This window comes from Colobus angolensis, unplaced genomic scaffold (assembly GCF_000951035.1).
Source record: "Colobus angolensis palliatus isolate OR3802 unplaced genomic scaffold, Cang.pa_1.0 Scaffold93, whole genome shotgun sequence".
Classification (NCBI taxonomy): Eukaryota; Metazoa; Chordata; class Mammalia; order Primates; family Cercopithecidae; genus Colobus; species Colobus angolensis.
Window position 1 is genome coordinate 1,002,143 of NW_012123265.1, and position 16,410 is coordinate 1,018,552.

Below are 16,410 nucleotides of genomic sequence, written 5' to 3' on the forward strand. Positions count from 1 at the left end.
GTCCCAGCTACTCAGGAGGCTGAGGCAGGAGAATGGCGTGAACCCGGGAGGCGGAGCTTGCAGTGAGCTGAGATCCCGCCACTGCACTCCAGCCTGGGCGACAGAGCAAGACTCCGTCTCAAAAAAAAAAAAAACCTTCAAGGAATAAGTCAAAACTTTTCTAACACACATTGATTACAGCTATAAAGTGGAAAGACTATAAAGCTATACTAACCACATCACTGACCAGTCTCTTTTTTTCCTTGAAACTCATCTCAAGGGAAGGGAGCTGAAAAACCACCAGCAACATGATCTCTGCATTTCCCAGCACACAGGTCTAGGGCCCGCCTCTCTCGAGTCCCCTAGTCATCCTCACCACCTCCGTACATGTCTGCCAGCTTCTTGAAGCGATTGCCCCATTCGTTCAAGTAATCATAGTCCTGGTCTTTGTCTGACTCTGAAGAGTTCAGGGAGCTCAGACTAGCAGCTTCGGAACCGCTTCCTTCATAGTCAAACACGAGCAGAGAATCATAAGGCGGGGCCGTGGGGTCACTATCAGCCGCCTTCAGATTCTAAAGAAGAAAGGGGACAACAGGACCTTTTAGTGAAAGGAAGGGAACACCTGTCACCCGGGGCAAGAAGTCTCGCAACATGTAAGGTATGACAATGCACCCAGACTGGCACACCACAGAGCAGTGAACACCAGCAAGGTACATTTATACACACAGGCATGGAAAGATGCACAGGATATGTTGTTGATGGAAAGAGAAAGTAAAATGGTAAGTTATATGTAGGCAGGAGAGATGCAAGCACCAACCAGTCAGGATGGAGTACCCACAAATCAGCGTGGGGCTTCCACACCACCAGCTGGATGGGCAGAGCTGGAAACTTTGCATACTGGTGCATTCAGGCTGCATTTCCACCCAGAAAGGGCTGGAAGGATGAATGCCAAATGCTTAACAGTTAAATCTGGGGAGTGGGGGTGTGGGAACTAAGGAAGGACTTCTATTTTTTTCTTTTTCTTTCTCTTTTTTGGAGATGGAGTTTCACTCTTGTCACCCAGGCTGGAGTGCAGTGGCATGATTTTGGCTCACTGCAACTTCCGCCTCCCAGGTTCAAGTCTGTCTCAGCCTCCCAAGTAGCTGGGACTATAGGCGTGTGCCATCACGTCCAGCTAATTTTCATATTTTTAGTAGAGACGGGGTTTCACCATGTTGGCCAGGCTGCTCTCCAACTCCTGACCTCAGGCGATCCACCTGCCTCGGCCTCCCAAAGTGCTGGAATCACAGACGTGAGCCACTGCGCCCAGCCTTTTTTTCTTTATATATTTTCATTTTATGAAATAAACAAAGTATATTTATTTGTTTTGAGATGGAGTCTCAGAGTTTTGCTCCGTCACCCAGGCTGGAGTGCAATGGCATGATCTCGGCTTACAGCAACCGCCACCTCCCGGCTTTAAGCGATTCTCCTGCCTCAGCCTCCTGAGTAGCTGGGATTACAGGTGTGTACCCCCACACCATAATTTATATTTTTAAAATAGCATACTTAAAAAAAAACTTTTAGGTTTGGGAGTACATGTGAAGGTCTGTTATATAGGTAACAAATGGTAAACTCATGTCGTGGGGGTTTGTTGTACAGATTATTTCGTCACCCAGGTATTAAGCCCAGTACCCAATAGTTATCTTTTCTGCTCCTCTCCCTCCTCCTACGCTCCTTCCTCAAGCAGACTCCAGTGTCTGTTATTCTCTTCTTTGTGTCCATGAGTTCTCATCATTCAGCTCCTACGTGTAAGTGAGAACACATGGTATTTGATTTTCTGTTCCTGCATTAGTTTGCTAAGGATAATGGCCTCCAGCTCCAGCCATGCTCCTGCAAAAGACATGATCTTGTTCTTTTTTAGCATATTGTTTTTATAGTTTAAATAAAAACTACAAATACAAGTGATGACTTGCAAATGAGTGTGAATGGAGGAAAGGCCTGAATCCAGATGTATCTATAAGGGGTCTGTAGCCATGCGTGGTAGCTCACACCTGTAATCGCAGCACTTTGGGAGGCCGAGGCAGGCAGATCACCTGCGGTCAGGAGTTTGAGACCAGACTGGCCAATATGATGAAACCCTGTCTATACTAAAAATACAAAAATTAGCCGGGCGTGATAGCAGTGCCTGTAATCCCAGCTACTTGAGAGGCTGAGGCAGGAGAATCGCTTGAATCTGGGAGACAGAGGTTGCCATGAGCCAAGATCATGCCATTGCACTCCAGCCTGGGTGACAAGAGTGAAACTGTCTCAAAAAATGAAAATAAAAATAAAAATAAATAAATAAAAGGGGTGGCTAAACTGGTTCCTTCCTGTTTCTTGTTTTCTCCAGTGGCCAAAATGAATGTGGCTTGGTCACTTCTAACACTGCAGTGCCTCATAGTCCTCAGTGACAGCTCCTGTAGGAATATAAGGCAAACACAGCCCTCACCATGAAGACTCACCAAGGGTCACTGGACCATCAGAAAGCCCAGAAAATCATTCCAGTAACCAAGCAAGTTATTAGAGAATACAGCTTAAGGAAACAGATCCTGCCAGACTATGTCTTTACTGGATTCTTTCTCATCTTATCCTAAGCTAATTAATTTAATGCCTTGTTATTCTCCCTTGCAGACAGACACAACTTTCTGATAGTTCTGGCCAATAACTGGTTGGACAACTCCCTTATTAAATAAGAAGACAGTTCACTAGAAGAAAGACTTCTGCCCTCTGCTTTGCTCTTCTTACTTTTTCCTAACTGGAATACAGACCTAAGGTTTGGAAGTGTGGCAGCCATCTTGTGATCATGAGGCAACAAGCCTGAGAACAAGGGTCTCCATGCTAAGATAATGGAGCAGAAACATGGAACGGCCTGATGCACCAGCCTAGACTGCTCACCCCAGCTTTCTATTTGTACAAGGTAAATCTACTCCCATCTGTTTCAGCATCTTGTATTTAGAGCTGAATGCATTTCTGACATATACAATACAGATTCTATTTTTCTACTCCTCAGGTAGTCTTGTGATATACATTTATCATTATATCCCAACCAGCAGCGGGAGGCAAGGGAAGTAAATCCCATTAGTGAAACTAAAATGAAATTTACTTAGAATCTTCCATAGTTTCATTTCTAGATCTACTAAATCCTTTCAGGCAATTCTTGGTTTTGCCACATGGACTTTGCAATTTGAAGCACTATTAGATCCAAAATTCAGATGAGACACAGATGAAGAAAGACAGGCTGCTGAGTACGGTGGCTCGCACCTGTAATCCCGGCACTTTCGGAGGCCGAGGTGGGTGGATCACCTGAGGCCAGGAGTTAGAGACCAGCCTGACCAACATGGAGAAACCCTGTTTCTACTAAAACTACAAAATTAGCCGGGTGTGGTGGCGCAGGCCTGTAATCCCAGCTACTTGGGAGGCTGAGGCAGGAGAATTGCTTGAACCCAGGTGGAGGTTGCAGTGAGCCGACATTGCGCCACACTGCACTCAGCCTAGGCAACAGAGCGAAACTCTGTCTCAAAAAAAAGAAAAGAAAAAAGGAAAAAGAGGGTTCAGGGCTCAGGCAAGCTGAAAACATAGTAAAGGAAAGAATCTAAAGACTCTTTTTCTCATTTTTGACACAACTCCTCCTTTCTGAGCTTAGAGATGAGCAATGCTTTGGCTTTCCATGTGGATTACTTACTTCATCAATAAAATTTCCAATTTCATCAGGATTGGCAGGGCGGGGAAGGTACCGGGGGACACTCAGGAGGGTTGGTGCAACATCGTTACGAGTCACTTCAGGCCGAGCGTCCAGGCCCCTGTGCAACTGGCTCAAGTCAAAGTCCTTTGGAGAAAAAGGTTGAAGTACAACGAAGAGTAAGAAACAGTCATACACACAGGGCTATGTTCAGTTTATAGATTATGGCTGGATGATGCCTTCACTGCCAGCTGTATGCTCTTTACCTGTTTAATGCAAAATGACAGTTTTCAAGCTAAAAGTCTCCCAAATAACACTGGAAAAAAACATAGCCCAAAGGATTGTGAGTAGCATGTGTGGATCCAGATATAGGCTGTGTGCCTTACTAATTTTCACAGGACATGATGAATAGATCACTGTTTGGCAAATATTTACTCCCTCCCAACCCCAGCCTGTAAGAAGAGTATACATCCATCAGTTTGGGGCTTTGTTGTGTGACTTGCTTAGCCAATGGGACTGTAACATGTGACACAGGCAAAGGTCTGAAAGGCACCAGCATCTGGTACAAAGATGAGACTTGCATGGAACAGACCTGGACACGATTCACAGATTACAGCCATTCAGCGAAACTCTACCTAAACCTGCTGAGCCCCAGCCATCCTACAGATTCTTATGAGCTTAGATGAGACCAGCAGTTGCCCCAGCTGCCCCACAATACATGAGAAAGACACGCATGTTGTGTGCTGCTGAGATTCTGGGATTGGTCACTCTATTGCTCACTGATACAATATACATGGTATCCCCCAACTAGACTTAGAAGTCCCTGAAATCTAGAACAATGTTTTTCTCTGTACACCCACCTTCCTATGTTGTATGGAGCTCAGTAAATGGTGCCTCACTCTATGACCTCAGTCAAAAGCAGGACTCTGTAATAGACCCCCATGGTTCCCTTTCTATAATAAGTAGATTCTCCAAGACCCTGAACAGTTCCCTGGACAACTCCAGGGTAAGATGTTAAGATCATCTCCAAAATCAGGAAATACAGAAGGACTAAAGGTATAACATTGACAAAAAGGAGTTTGGTCTAGCTGAAAACTCAAGAGAAACAAAGCAGACCAGTTGTTCTATGTCAACGATAATCTGGCTCACGTTCATGTCCGGGGAATGGCAATGAGGAGTGCAGGCTCTGAGACAGACCATTTGGCTGTGTTGCTTCCTAGCTGTGTGACCTTAGACAAGTTACTGAGCTTCTCTGTGCCTCAGTTCGCTCATTGAGGTGCAGAACAGTATGCGATCAATAAATGTTAGCTGTGTTGGTGATGATGTGATGATGATGATGATGGTCAATGACAATGTCTACTTACTTGGGTAAGGCCTTAAAAACATAATATCCAAAGTGATTCAGAGCTGTTTCAAATGCCTACCTCTCACTAATCATTGCTTCTTCTGAATAAAGAGATCACCATTGAGCTACCATGGTTTTAAAAACCCACCTGGTCCTCTTCTCCACCTCCTTCTTCATCATAGTAATAAACGTTGTCCCGGGTGTCATCCTCTGGGGGCAGTAAGGGCTCTTTGACCACCGCTCTCCTCCGAAGAAACAGCAAGAGCAGCAGAATCAGAACTGGGGTGGTGGGGGAGAGAGAGCAAGAGTGATGAGAGCCAAAGATAAAGAAGGCCAGAAGCAGCAGCTATCACAGAGCACCCCTCATATCAGACAATGGGCAGTCAGACAACCACCAGCTGCCTTCAATACACTTGAAGATGTCAATCCATGTGACACTCACATCCCTGAAGTTGGTATGTACAGTACAACATAGTAGACAGTGATACGTGAATTCAAGCATGGTCCCTAACTTTCAGATGGGTCTTAAACTCAATCACTGTCATTTGCCCAAATCTGGGGGAAAGTGTTACAGGCAGAGGAAAAAGTAAGGGCGGAGGTCCTGAGGCAGGAGCATGTTTGGTGTGATGGAGGGAAGGTGAGCAGGCCAGCATGGCTGTAGCAGGATGCATGAGGGGAAGAGACATGGAGAAGAGCTCAGAGGGGCAAGCAGGGCGGGAGGGACATATAGGCCACTGCAAGGACCTTGGCTTTGATTATGAGTTGGAGCCACTGAAGGTTTGTGAGCAGGGCTCCTAGGTCAGCCCAAATGTGACTGATACATAATCAGCTATAAGGAGAGGGACAGAGACTATAAAATTGCGTGGTATGTTCTTAGTTTCTCTTAAGATAGACTCATGTAAGCAAGCTTTATAATCTATTTAACTTCCAAGGCTTAAGACAAGGGTTACATTTGATCTTGGGATTATTTCTAGGATATATACCATTAACATTCAACTTAAAAGAAAATTCTCTAAAGTAGCCAGAAAGAAAGCACTTAACTTAAAAAAAATTGTATTATTCACTATGAATGAAAAATAAAAAGATTCCGTGTGATTTCTATCTATGGGCATGTGTGCCCAAGTACCTATATACTGTACCCTATGAAGCATAATCTTTATGTATTTATGATTATTATTTTGAGACAGAGTCTTGCTCTGTTGCCCAGGCTGGAGTGCAGTGGCACAATCTCAGCTCACTGCAACCTCCACCTCCTGGGTTCAACTGATTCTCCTGCCGCAGCCTCCCAAGTAGATGGGACTACAAGTGCCTGCCACCATGCCCAGCTAATTTTTGTATTTTTAGTAGAGACGGGGTTTCACTATGTTGCCCAGGCTGGTCTCAAACTCCTGACCTCAAGTGATCCACCCATCTGGGCCTCCCAAAGTGCTGAGATTACAGGCGTGAGCCACCATGCCTGGCCGAAGCATAATCTTTAAACAGGAGGTTGCATAAACTTGGGGAAAAGATTTGTCAGATGTACCCCAACTATCTATTTCTGAAATCAGAAAAATGCCAGAAACCTTATCCAGATAAACAATATAACTCTCTTGTCCATGATTCATCAACAAGAACAATGAAGTGGCTGCACAGGGAGACAGCACTGAACAACACTACAGGAGCTACACAGTCCCCATCCATGAACAGCAAGAGGCAGCTTACCATTTCCAAAAAGATGCCTCTTATCAGCTGTGCCAGAAGCCCAGTATCCTCAGGCTCTGAGAAAAAGCCTGGTACAGAGTAAGCAACCAAATATTAGTGGCAAATGTGAAAAGCTTCAGATCTCCTGGTGTCTCTCTAGTAATTTTTTTTTTTTTAAATAGAGATGAGGTCTTGCTATGTTGCCCAGGCTGATCTTGAAACCTAGGCTCAAGCAATCCTGCCACCTCAGCCTCCCAAAGTGTTGGGATTATAGACATGAGCTACCACACCCAGCCTCTAGCACATTTTTGCCATTAAGAAACAAGAATTGGCTGGTGGAGTGGCTCACACCTGTAATCCCAGCACTTTGGGAGGCCGAGATGGGAGGATCACTTGAGCTCAAGAGTTTGAGACCAGTGTGAGTAACATAGTGAGAACCCATCTCTAATAAAGAAAGAAAAAATAATCATAGAAGGTAAAAATATAAGAAATTGAACATCTGAATTATGGCATTGCCTCTGTTTTAAATGCTGTTCTATGTGGGAATCCCCACCCCCAGTGTCTAAAAAAATACATACCCATAGCAAATTTAGGTAATTCTACTCTTAAAAAAATATTTCAACTATAACTACAATCTTTAAGATTCCCTGGTTGGGTGCAGTGGCTCATGTCTGTAATCCTAACACTTTGGGAGGCTAACGCAGGAGGACTGGTTGAGACCAGGAGTTTGAGACCAGCCTGGGCAACATGAGGAAACACTGTTTCTACAAAAAAAACATAAAAAATTAGCTGGGTGTGGTGGCTCACGCCTGTGGTCCCAGCCACCCGGGGGGCTGAGGTGGGAGGATCGCCTGAGCCCCTGAAGTCAAGGCTGCAGTGACATGAGATCTGAAATCACTCCACTGCACTCCAGCTGGCCCAAAGAATGAGACCTTGCCTGAAAGAGAAAGAGAAAGAGAAGAGAAAAGATTCCCCTTAAAATGAATGTACTAGTTAGTAACCACTATCCCAAAAGGAGACCAGGCCACTCAAATGTAATTTGACTAGGAAGTGGGCAGGCAGGGCTTGTGTTACCCTGCCCAAGACAATGATGAATTAATCTAATCTCATGGCACAGTAAAGCCATGTAAAGCCTGGCAGGATGCAAGTCCAGAAGGCTTGCTCAATTCTCAACAGCACTATCCTTCTCTTCAACTTTGGGAGAACACCAGGAGGGGGCAGAAGCAAATGGGATGCCCAGCAAACATTTCCGAAAGATTGAAAAGCACCCTCTCCTGGAGTCCACTGAGGCAGCAGCAGCAGGATCAATGGCACCCATGCTCAATCTAAATGGAAAGCCCTAGATTCGGTCCCACTGCTCCGTCCAAAAATCTTTTTTCCATTCCCACCAGCTTGGCCTGGTCTCTGCCCTCCTAGGAGTCTCCTCAAGTCTCTGCTGTACTTTGCTAGGAGGGGAACCTTCCTGAATACCCATCGCCTGTTGGAACTCTACCAGACCCTGTGGCCTAACCTTCCACAAAACTGTCCTTGAAACTCAATTAACAGCTTTTTCTGACTACACTGACAACAAACGCATTCATGAACTGGACCACCCCTTGTGGTCACTAATTATTTATGATCTTTAAACATTTCTTTAAAAAAATATATTTTTCATTTTGTAGAGACAGGGTCTTGCTTTGTTGCCCAGGCAGGTATCAAACTCCTGGCTTCAAGCAATCCTCCCACCTTGGTCTCCCAAAGTATGAGCCACCATACCTGGTCAAAGGTTTCTAATTGACTTGCTCTCATTTGCTTTGAGAATCATTTGCTTGCTCTTCTATCATTCACATGTTTAAAGCCCTACCAGAGTTCTGATGTAGTGCACTCCATATGGATACTTCGTTTTTTGATGCACATAATCTGTTTTCATAGCTAATGTATTCCTTTAATAGATTCAGTATTTTCTATCTGCGTGTGAATGACAAAAGTATTTACCTTGACCATAATGGCACCTGTGTCACCCCTAGGGCTCACTCCAAGTGGGCTTCAATGGAAACAGGCTTAAGGACTATGGCAGAAACTGCCAGTTTTCCTCAGCATTCTTTTTCTCCTTTATCCTTTTAGTCACTGACACTCACTGCTCATCCTGCACTCCACCCCTACTCCATGCCAATTTTCAATTGCAAGTAGAAACTTCCAGGCTCCCTTGCAGCTAGGTGTGGCTGTGTTTGGGCCAGTGGTATATAAGTGGAGGTGATATATGCAACTTCCAGTCATTTGGCCTCCACTTCCTCTCTTATCCCCTTCCCCCATCTAGGATGGAATGTAGAGGTGGTGGTGATGAGCTGGCTAGCTAAGAACACGCTGATGAGGGCAGCCCCCAAGGTCTTGCTACTCTGCTTATGGTCTAAGGAACTGCAACATCAGTATCCCCTGGGAGCTGGTTAGAAATGTAGAATCTGGCTGGGTGCAGTGGCTCAAGCCTGCAATCCCAGCACTTTGTGAGGTTGAGGTGGGTGGATCACCCGAAGTCGGGAGTCCGAGACCAGCCTAACCAACATGGAGAAACCCCATCTCTACTAAAAACACAAAATTAGCTGGGCGTGGTGGCACATGCCCATGGTCCCAGCTACTCAGGAGGCTGAGGCAGGAGAACTGTTTGAACCCGTTAGGCGGAGGTTGCAGTGAGCTGAGAGATAGCGCCATTGCACTCCAGCCTCAGCAACAAGAGCGAAACTCCGTCTCAAAAAAAAAAAGAAATGCGGAATCTGTGGCCCTATGCCAGACCTCCTGGATCAGATTTCCCAGTTTACCAGAGGCCCAGATGGTTTGTATGCACTCAAGCCTGGGATGCACTGACTTGAAGGATGAAAAGAAACAGAAGAAACCTGGGTCCCCTGTTGACTTCATGGCCTTCCCATCTTAGACCATTTACCTCTGAAATGTTCAGTAAGAGACAAACTTCTATTTTAGGGAGGCTAGCATAACTTGGGAGTCTCTTTCCTACATCAGCTAACCTGTATCCTTATTAATGTAAGAACAAAAATAACTTCCAGGAAATAAACCTCCTTCATTTTTTTAAGTCAAAGGCTGGGTCACTTGCCAGCTGGACTTACTTAGCAAAGCAAGAATTCCTCCAAGAATCCCCAGAATGGCAGGAATTTGCAATCCTGCTTCAACAAGCGGTGCCTTCTTACAGACGCCGGTGGCCCCTTCACAGTCACACACGCTGACCTCTAAGGTGGTCACTTGGTCTTTATTCTGGTTATCCACGAGCTTGAGATTGATTTTGTAGTCACCCACCTCTAAGGCTATCTTTGGCTTCAAAATGATAGATTCTTGGGCTGGAGAAAGCAATAAAAAGAAATGATGAGATCAGGGGAGAAAAAAAAGCTCATTCCAGAATAAAATTGTTAGTGAACTAAAGGCACTTGAGTGCCTTGAGTGAAGAGAGCAGAGCTGCTTGGGTTTTAGCTAGGTATGTACTTTTTTTTTTTTTTTCTGTAAAAAGCTTTATTTCCATTTGGTCTAAGGCTTGGGAGAGGGTTCTAGGGTTGCTGCCTAGTAGCTGGAGGGAGAGGCTCAGGCAGAGCGGGGCTCTTCAGATGTCACTGGGTTCGGTAGGCTCCTGATTGTGCCTAAGAGTGAACCTTTTCGCCCAGCCCGGCCTGGAGGCTGGCCAGCCTGCGGAGGCTGGTCAGGTGGTCACCTATCTTCTTGATGAGTTTCACTTCTTCATCTAGGAAGTGGCTCTCCAGGAAGTCACAGAGATGGTGGTCTGTGCAGGCAGAACCCAAAGCATGAAGATCCAAAGGTGCCCGGTTCAGGTTCTTCTCCAGGGTCAGAGCGACTTCTGTCGCACCCAGGGTTTTACCCCCATTCATCTTAACATGGCTTCTGGATGTCCTGGAAGATAGTGCGGCCGCCACACTGGTTTTGCATTTGCAAGGGACACTCAGCGCCCTTGTGCTTCTCCTTGGCCAATTTGTGGAAGAACTGGCACACGCCTTCCAGATCCACATAATCGCGGTGGAAATAGAAGTCCAGAGACAGGTAGGTGTAGGAAGCCCACAGATGCAAATTGACCAGGCAGTTGACAGCTGCCTCCACTTCGGTAGAATAGTTCTGACAAATCTGGGAGCTCATGATTGGCTGGCAAGAAGGAGCTAAGCACAAAAACGGTGTTGCTTGGTCCCAGGAGCAGGAGGTGGCAGAGAAGATGGTCCCAGAGGTTGCAAGTGGAGAGGGGAGTGGAGGGTGGCTAGAGGCTGGGAGAGGGAGCCCTGCTTGGGTTTTAGATTACTGGGTAGCATGCTACAATGTTAGATACCAGGAAAGGAAAAAGACTTCTGGAGCAAGGCCTCAAAGACAGAAGGGATAAGGAAGCAAGTACCAATGGAAGGGGTGACATCTGGAAGTTGAGAAGGGAAATTGAGAGGTGGGGATCTGGGGGAAGGGAAGCATGGCCATTGGAGCAAAGTTGCCAAAATAGAACTCAGGTACCCACTTGGGTCGTTGTACTCAATGGTCCAGTTGGCACTCGCCCCGTGCGTTAGTTCTGCTGTGAAGGGAGATGTATTGGGAGGAAGGTCTGCATCAATGATGTTTATGACCTGAGGCTTTGGATTCCTCTCGCAGAAGAATATATTTCGAGGTTCTGGTATGGGGGCGTTGTCGTTCACATCAGACAGGATCAGCAAAAGAGTCCCTGTTCCAGTAGCAACTGGAGAACCTAAGAGAAAATACAGAGGAAATGTAGCAGCTTGGCAACACTAATGAATCCCCACTGCCTTCCACCAGACCAAGTCCAGTTCTTGTCCTGGCTCTTCAGTGGTCCCCCACCAGCCCCCACTCCACCCCCAGAACCTCCTGTCCCACCAATCCCAAAGGACCTCCACTCCCAGGTGGGCAGGTCTCTGTTTTATACAGACATGCTTATTTCCACCTTGATAACAATTATTCAAGTTATTCCTCACACCAAGGACACGCTCCTCCTTCTTCACGTATCGTTATTCATTCATTGAATTTTAACTACTCCAAGAAGTCCTATTGCTTGCCTACTGTTTCCCTAGTTCTCCTTTTTCTGCATTTTCATGCCATTTAAGGTCATTATCAAAGCATTGAGTCTTTTTATTTTACTTATTTTAATTTTAAGCCTGACTAGAAGCTTAAAATCAAAGGGGATGAGCTGGGTCTTTTTAAGTCTCTGCAAATTGGTTTTCAAAATAGATTGGGGAGTTCATATACTTTTTTTTTTTTTTTTTTTTTTTTGAGGCAGGGTCTCACTCTGTCACCCAGGCCAGAATGCAGACTCTGTCTCAAAAAAAAAATAAAAAATAAAAATTCAACAGCAAATCCAAGGTCACACAAATATTAAGCTTTGGAACTGGATCGTAAACCATCATTGTCAGGTTCCCTTAGGGAAGGAATAAAGAGTGCGTGTGTAGTGAAAAGGAAGTTTTTTTTTTTTTTTTTTTTGGAGACAGGGTCTTGCTCTGTTGCCCAGGATGGAGAGCAGTGGCGCAATCCTGGCTCATTGCAGCCTCCACCTCTCAGACTCAAGCAATCCTACCACCTCAGCCTTCTGAGTAGCTGGGACTACAGGTGCTCACCAACATGCCCAGCTAATTTATGAACTGTTTGTAGAGAAAGGGTATTGCCATGTTGCCCAGGCTGGTCTCGAACTCCTGGGCTCAAGTGATCCTCCCACCTCAGCCTCTCAAAGTGCTGGGATTACAGGTGTGAGTCACCATGCCCAGCCCACTTGAATTTTTGATAATAAGAATGCCTTTAAGAATAAAAGATAAATCTTTTGTAGCAACATGGATGAAACTGGAGGCCATTGTCTCAAGTGAAACAAATCAGACATGTAAGGAGAAATACTGCACGTTTTCACTTAGAAGTGGGAGTTTGATAATGTGTAGATTGTGGAATGATAAACAATGGCAGCTGGGAACGGTCCGAGGGGTGGGAGGGGGTAGATGACGAGCAATTACTTAATGGGTACAACGCATGTTATTTGGGTGATGGATACACTAAAAGCCCTGACTTTACCACTATACATCTATGCATGTAACAAAATTACCCTTGTACTCCATACATTTATACAAATCAATCCAATAAACAAAAAGGATAAAGGAAAAAGAATGAACTCTTGCCTCCAAAAGAAGGGAGGGGCAAGAAACCCAACTAGCCAGGAGCGTGAGGCAGCAAAGGCCCAGATGAGGCCCCCTTACCATTGTCTGTAGCTATGATGAGGGCTGTGTACGTGCTGTTCTTCACGTGCTCAGAGTCCTCCCTGTCCAGCTCAGCCCGAGTGGAAATGGCACCAGTGTCCGGATTAATCTCCAGCCAGTTGGCAGTGTCTCTCCAAATCCGATACCTGAACAGGCACAAGCTTGGGCTTTTAGAATGGGACCAGCAAACAACATGTAGTTGAAAATGACTCAAGCTCTTCTTCAGTTATATGGTTACTTCCAATGTTTTATTTTGAAAACCAACAATAGATTGGGCACGGTGGCTCATAACTGTAATCCCAGCACTTTGATAGAACACTATTGTAGAATATATGGTGCATATTCAAATTGTCAGATTTTCCAAAAATGTCCTTTATAGCAACCTTGCACCCTTCTGGATTCAGGATCCAATATGGCCTTTGGTTGGCATGGCTCTTCCTTAGGGCTTTCTTTTCTGTCACTGACATTTTTTAAATGTGCTGGCCGGTTGTTTTCTAGAATGTCCTTAGTTTGGGTTTGCCTGATTACTCCTCAAAATTTAGTCTCAGGTAATCCATTTCAGGGGTCGGTGGTGGTGACAAGAACATGACAGAGGTGATGCTGTGGCCTCCCTAGTGCAGGACACTGGGAGGCACATGATGTCTGTCTGTGCTTCTATTGATAACTTTGATCAGTTGGATAAGGGAAAGGCCACCAGATTTCTTCACGGCAGAGGTGCCTTTTTTCACTGCATGATTAACCTATAATCTGCAGGTAGATAATTTAAGAATATCTTGTTCAGCAACTAACTTTCACCTAATGGATTTGGCATCTATGGATGATTCTTGCTGAAGCAATGAATACTATAATCCTTATTTATTTTTAAAAGCAGACTCCTCCAGACCAGCTCCCCCAAAACAGTACAGTAGTTCCTAAATGGTAGCACCATGCCACCTCTTCTCCTGTCATGAACATCTGGAGATGAGGGTTGCCTTGTTGACTTGTGGGTGGGCTGTACTACTATTGGCATTTAATGGGAGGTACAGGGAGGCTAACAGAGATCTACTGCTCAGTTATTTACTAGGGTCATGGAAAGGCTCTGAAAGGGAAACTAAGAAATCAAAGGAGGAAAGGACTCTGAGAACCTGTGGGCTTGGCCTCACTTCTTTGGAAGTGCAAAGCAATTAATTACATCAAGTGGTCATTGTTCCAGGTGTAAGGGCCTCTGCAAACAGACACTAGAGACCTGGGCCCTGAATCTGCCCCAGGAGATGCTTTGAACTATCTATTTCACTACTGCAAGCTTTCAGCCCGGGAGGTGGAGCTTGCAGTGAGCCGAGATGCGGCCACCGCCCTTCAGCCTGGGCGACAGAGCGAGATTCCGTCTCAAAAAAAAAAAAAAAAAACCCATCTTGCCAGGCCTTACAGTTTGGAGCATGTAGAAATATCTCTAGATTAAAAGGAGTCCATTGGCTGCATATAGAAAATGAGAGTTTTTATTATTTTTTTTTTTTGACATGGAGTCTCACTCTGTCACCCAGGTTGGAGTGCAGTGGCTCGATCTCAGCTCACTGCAACCTCAACCTTTTGAGTTCAAGTGATTCTTGTGCCTCAGCCTCCCAAGTAGCTGGGATTACAGGTGTGCACCACCATGCCTGGCTAATTTCTTGTGTTTTTAGTAGAGGCAGGGGTTTCACCATGTTGGCCAGGCTGGTCTTGAACACCTGGCCTCAACATGATCCACTTGCTAGACCTCCCAAAGTTTTGGGATTACAGGCATAAGCCGCTGCACCCAGCCCAAAATGAGCAAGTGTTGTAGGTGGTTGGTTGGTATGTGGGTTTTCAGCATCTGTGTGATTTACATTATAGAGGTACCTTCAAGTTTGAAAGGAGAAATACTAATAGTAAGCTACTTAGAACACAATACTATGGGCTGGGTGCAGTGGCTCACGCCTGTAATCCCAGCACTTTGGGAGGCGGACAGAGCACTTGAGGTCAGGAGTTTGACACCAGCCTGGCCAATGTGGTGGAGCCTCGTCTCTCCTAAAAATACAAAAATTAGCAGGGCATGGTGGTGGACACCTATAATCCTGACTACGTGGGAGATGAGGCATGAAAACTGCTTGAACCCAGAAGACAGAGGCTGTAGTAGGCAGAGATCACCACTGCACACTAGCCTGGGTGACAAAGTGAGACTCCAAACACAAAAAAACACAATATTATGTATGCAAAGCAAAATCGCATTTCTACCATACTACAAGAGCTCAAAGAGAGGCAGCGCATCGGGCCAAGAACGGCTGTCTGTAGAGGGAAGGGAACAGGTGAAAGGAGTACAGATAAAGGGAATAAAAAATAAATTAAGAGAATGGTCTTGTACAGACAAATGACAAAATGCCATGAACTATATATTCTTGATTTATATATAAAATGATAGGCTGGGTGCGGTGGCTCAAGCCTGTAATCCCAGCACTTTGGGAGGCCGAGGCGGGCAGATCACGAAGTCAGGAGATTGAGACCATCCTGGCTAACACGGTGAAACCCCGTCTCTACTAAAAAAAAATACAAAAAACTAGCCGGGCGAGGTGGCGGCGCCTGTAGTCCCAGCTACTTGGGAGGCTGAGGCAGGAGAATGGCGGGAACCCGGGAGGAGGAGCTTGCAGTGAGCTGAGATCCGGCCACTGCACTCCAGCCTGGGTGACAGAGCGAGACTCCGTCTCAAAAAATAAATAAATAAAATAAAATAAAATAAAATGATATAAAATACCCAGCTGCTGTCAGTCAGTTGAAAAATCCTCACACTTACGTTATTTTCTGTTCCATAAATGTGTCTGGCTCCCGGGCAGTGTAGGATGTGATTTCCTGGCCCACGCCAAAGTCCTCGGACACTTCCACTCTCTTTTCAGGAGGCACGAAGATGGGGGCTTCGTTCACATCCAGCACATCCACGGTGACGGTGGCTGTGGAGGTGGTGAGAGAGACCTCAAAAGGCGCCACATTCGTCACTGCCACGTGTAGAATGTACTGCTGCTTGGCCTCAAAATCCAAGCCCTAGAAAGCAGAAACAATGAAGTTAAAAACGAAACAAAACATTTTGTGTTAGTAAAAATGAAATCAAATCCTTAACTGTTGCTTTTGGTAATACAGTAGGTTGGTGCAAAAGTAACTATGGTTTCTGCCATGACTTTCAGTGGCAGAAACCACAATTACTTACCAGGGCTTCTCAGATCTGCTCACCTACTCAAGAGGAAGTCAAAGCTCTGGGACTATTCTAGGGATCCAGTCACTTCAACAAGCAATTCACTCAGATTCTTAGTTTTCAAGTTTGTTTCCTTATTTTGTTTCTGAGACAGAATTTTTGCTCTTGTCACCCAGGCTGGAGTGCAATGGCTCACTGCAACCTCTGCCTCCCAGCTTCAAGCAATTCTCCTGCCTCAGCCTCCCCAGTAGCTGGGATTACAGGAACCTGCCACCACATCCGGCTAATTTTTTGTATTTTTAGTAGAGATGATGTTTCA

The 16,410-nt window shown here is 45.5% G+C and overlaps 1 protein-coding gene and 1 pseudogene across 1 annotated transcript in view; both read right to left on the reverse strand.

Moving 5' to 3' along the window:
• Nucleotides 1-121: 121 nt before the first annotated feature.
• Nucleotides 122-16,410, reverse strand: part of CDH1 (cadherin 1, type 1, E-cadherin (epithelial)) — a 62,496-nt gene continuing 46,207 nt past the window's right edge. Inside the window, exons 9-15 of the mRNA XM_011932127.1 lie at nucleotides 15,699-15,943; nucleotides 12,917-13,062; nucleotides 11,188-11,412; nucleotides 9,797-10,024; nucleotides 5,170-5,300; nucleotides 3,680-3,823; nucleotides 122-551 (exon numbers count right to left, since the gene is read on the reverse strand). Coding sequence (XP_011787517.1) covers nucleotides 342-551; nucleotides 3,680-3,823; nucleotides 5,170-5,300; nucleotides 9,797-10,024; nucleotides 11,188-11,412; nucleotides 12,917-13,062; nucleotides 15,699-15,943 — 1,329 coding nt within the window. The 3' untranslated portion in view covers nucleotides 122-341. The remainder of the gene's footprint in view (nucleotides 552-3,679; nucleotides 3,824-5,169; nucleotides 5,301-9,796; nucleotides 10,025-11,187; nucleotides 11,413-12,916; nucleotides 13,063-15,698; nucleotides 15,944-16,410) is intronic.
• On the reverse strand, nucleotides 10,244-10,826 carry LOC105504532 (annotated as a pseudogene).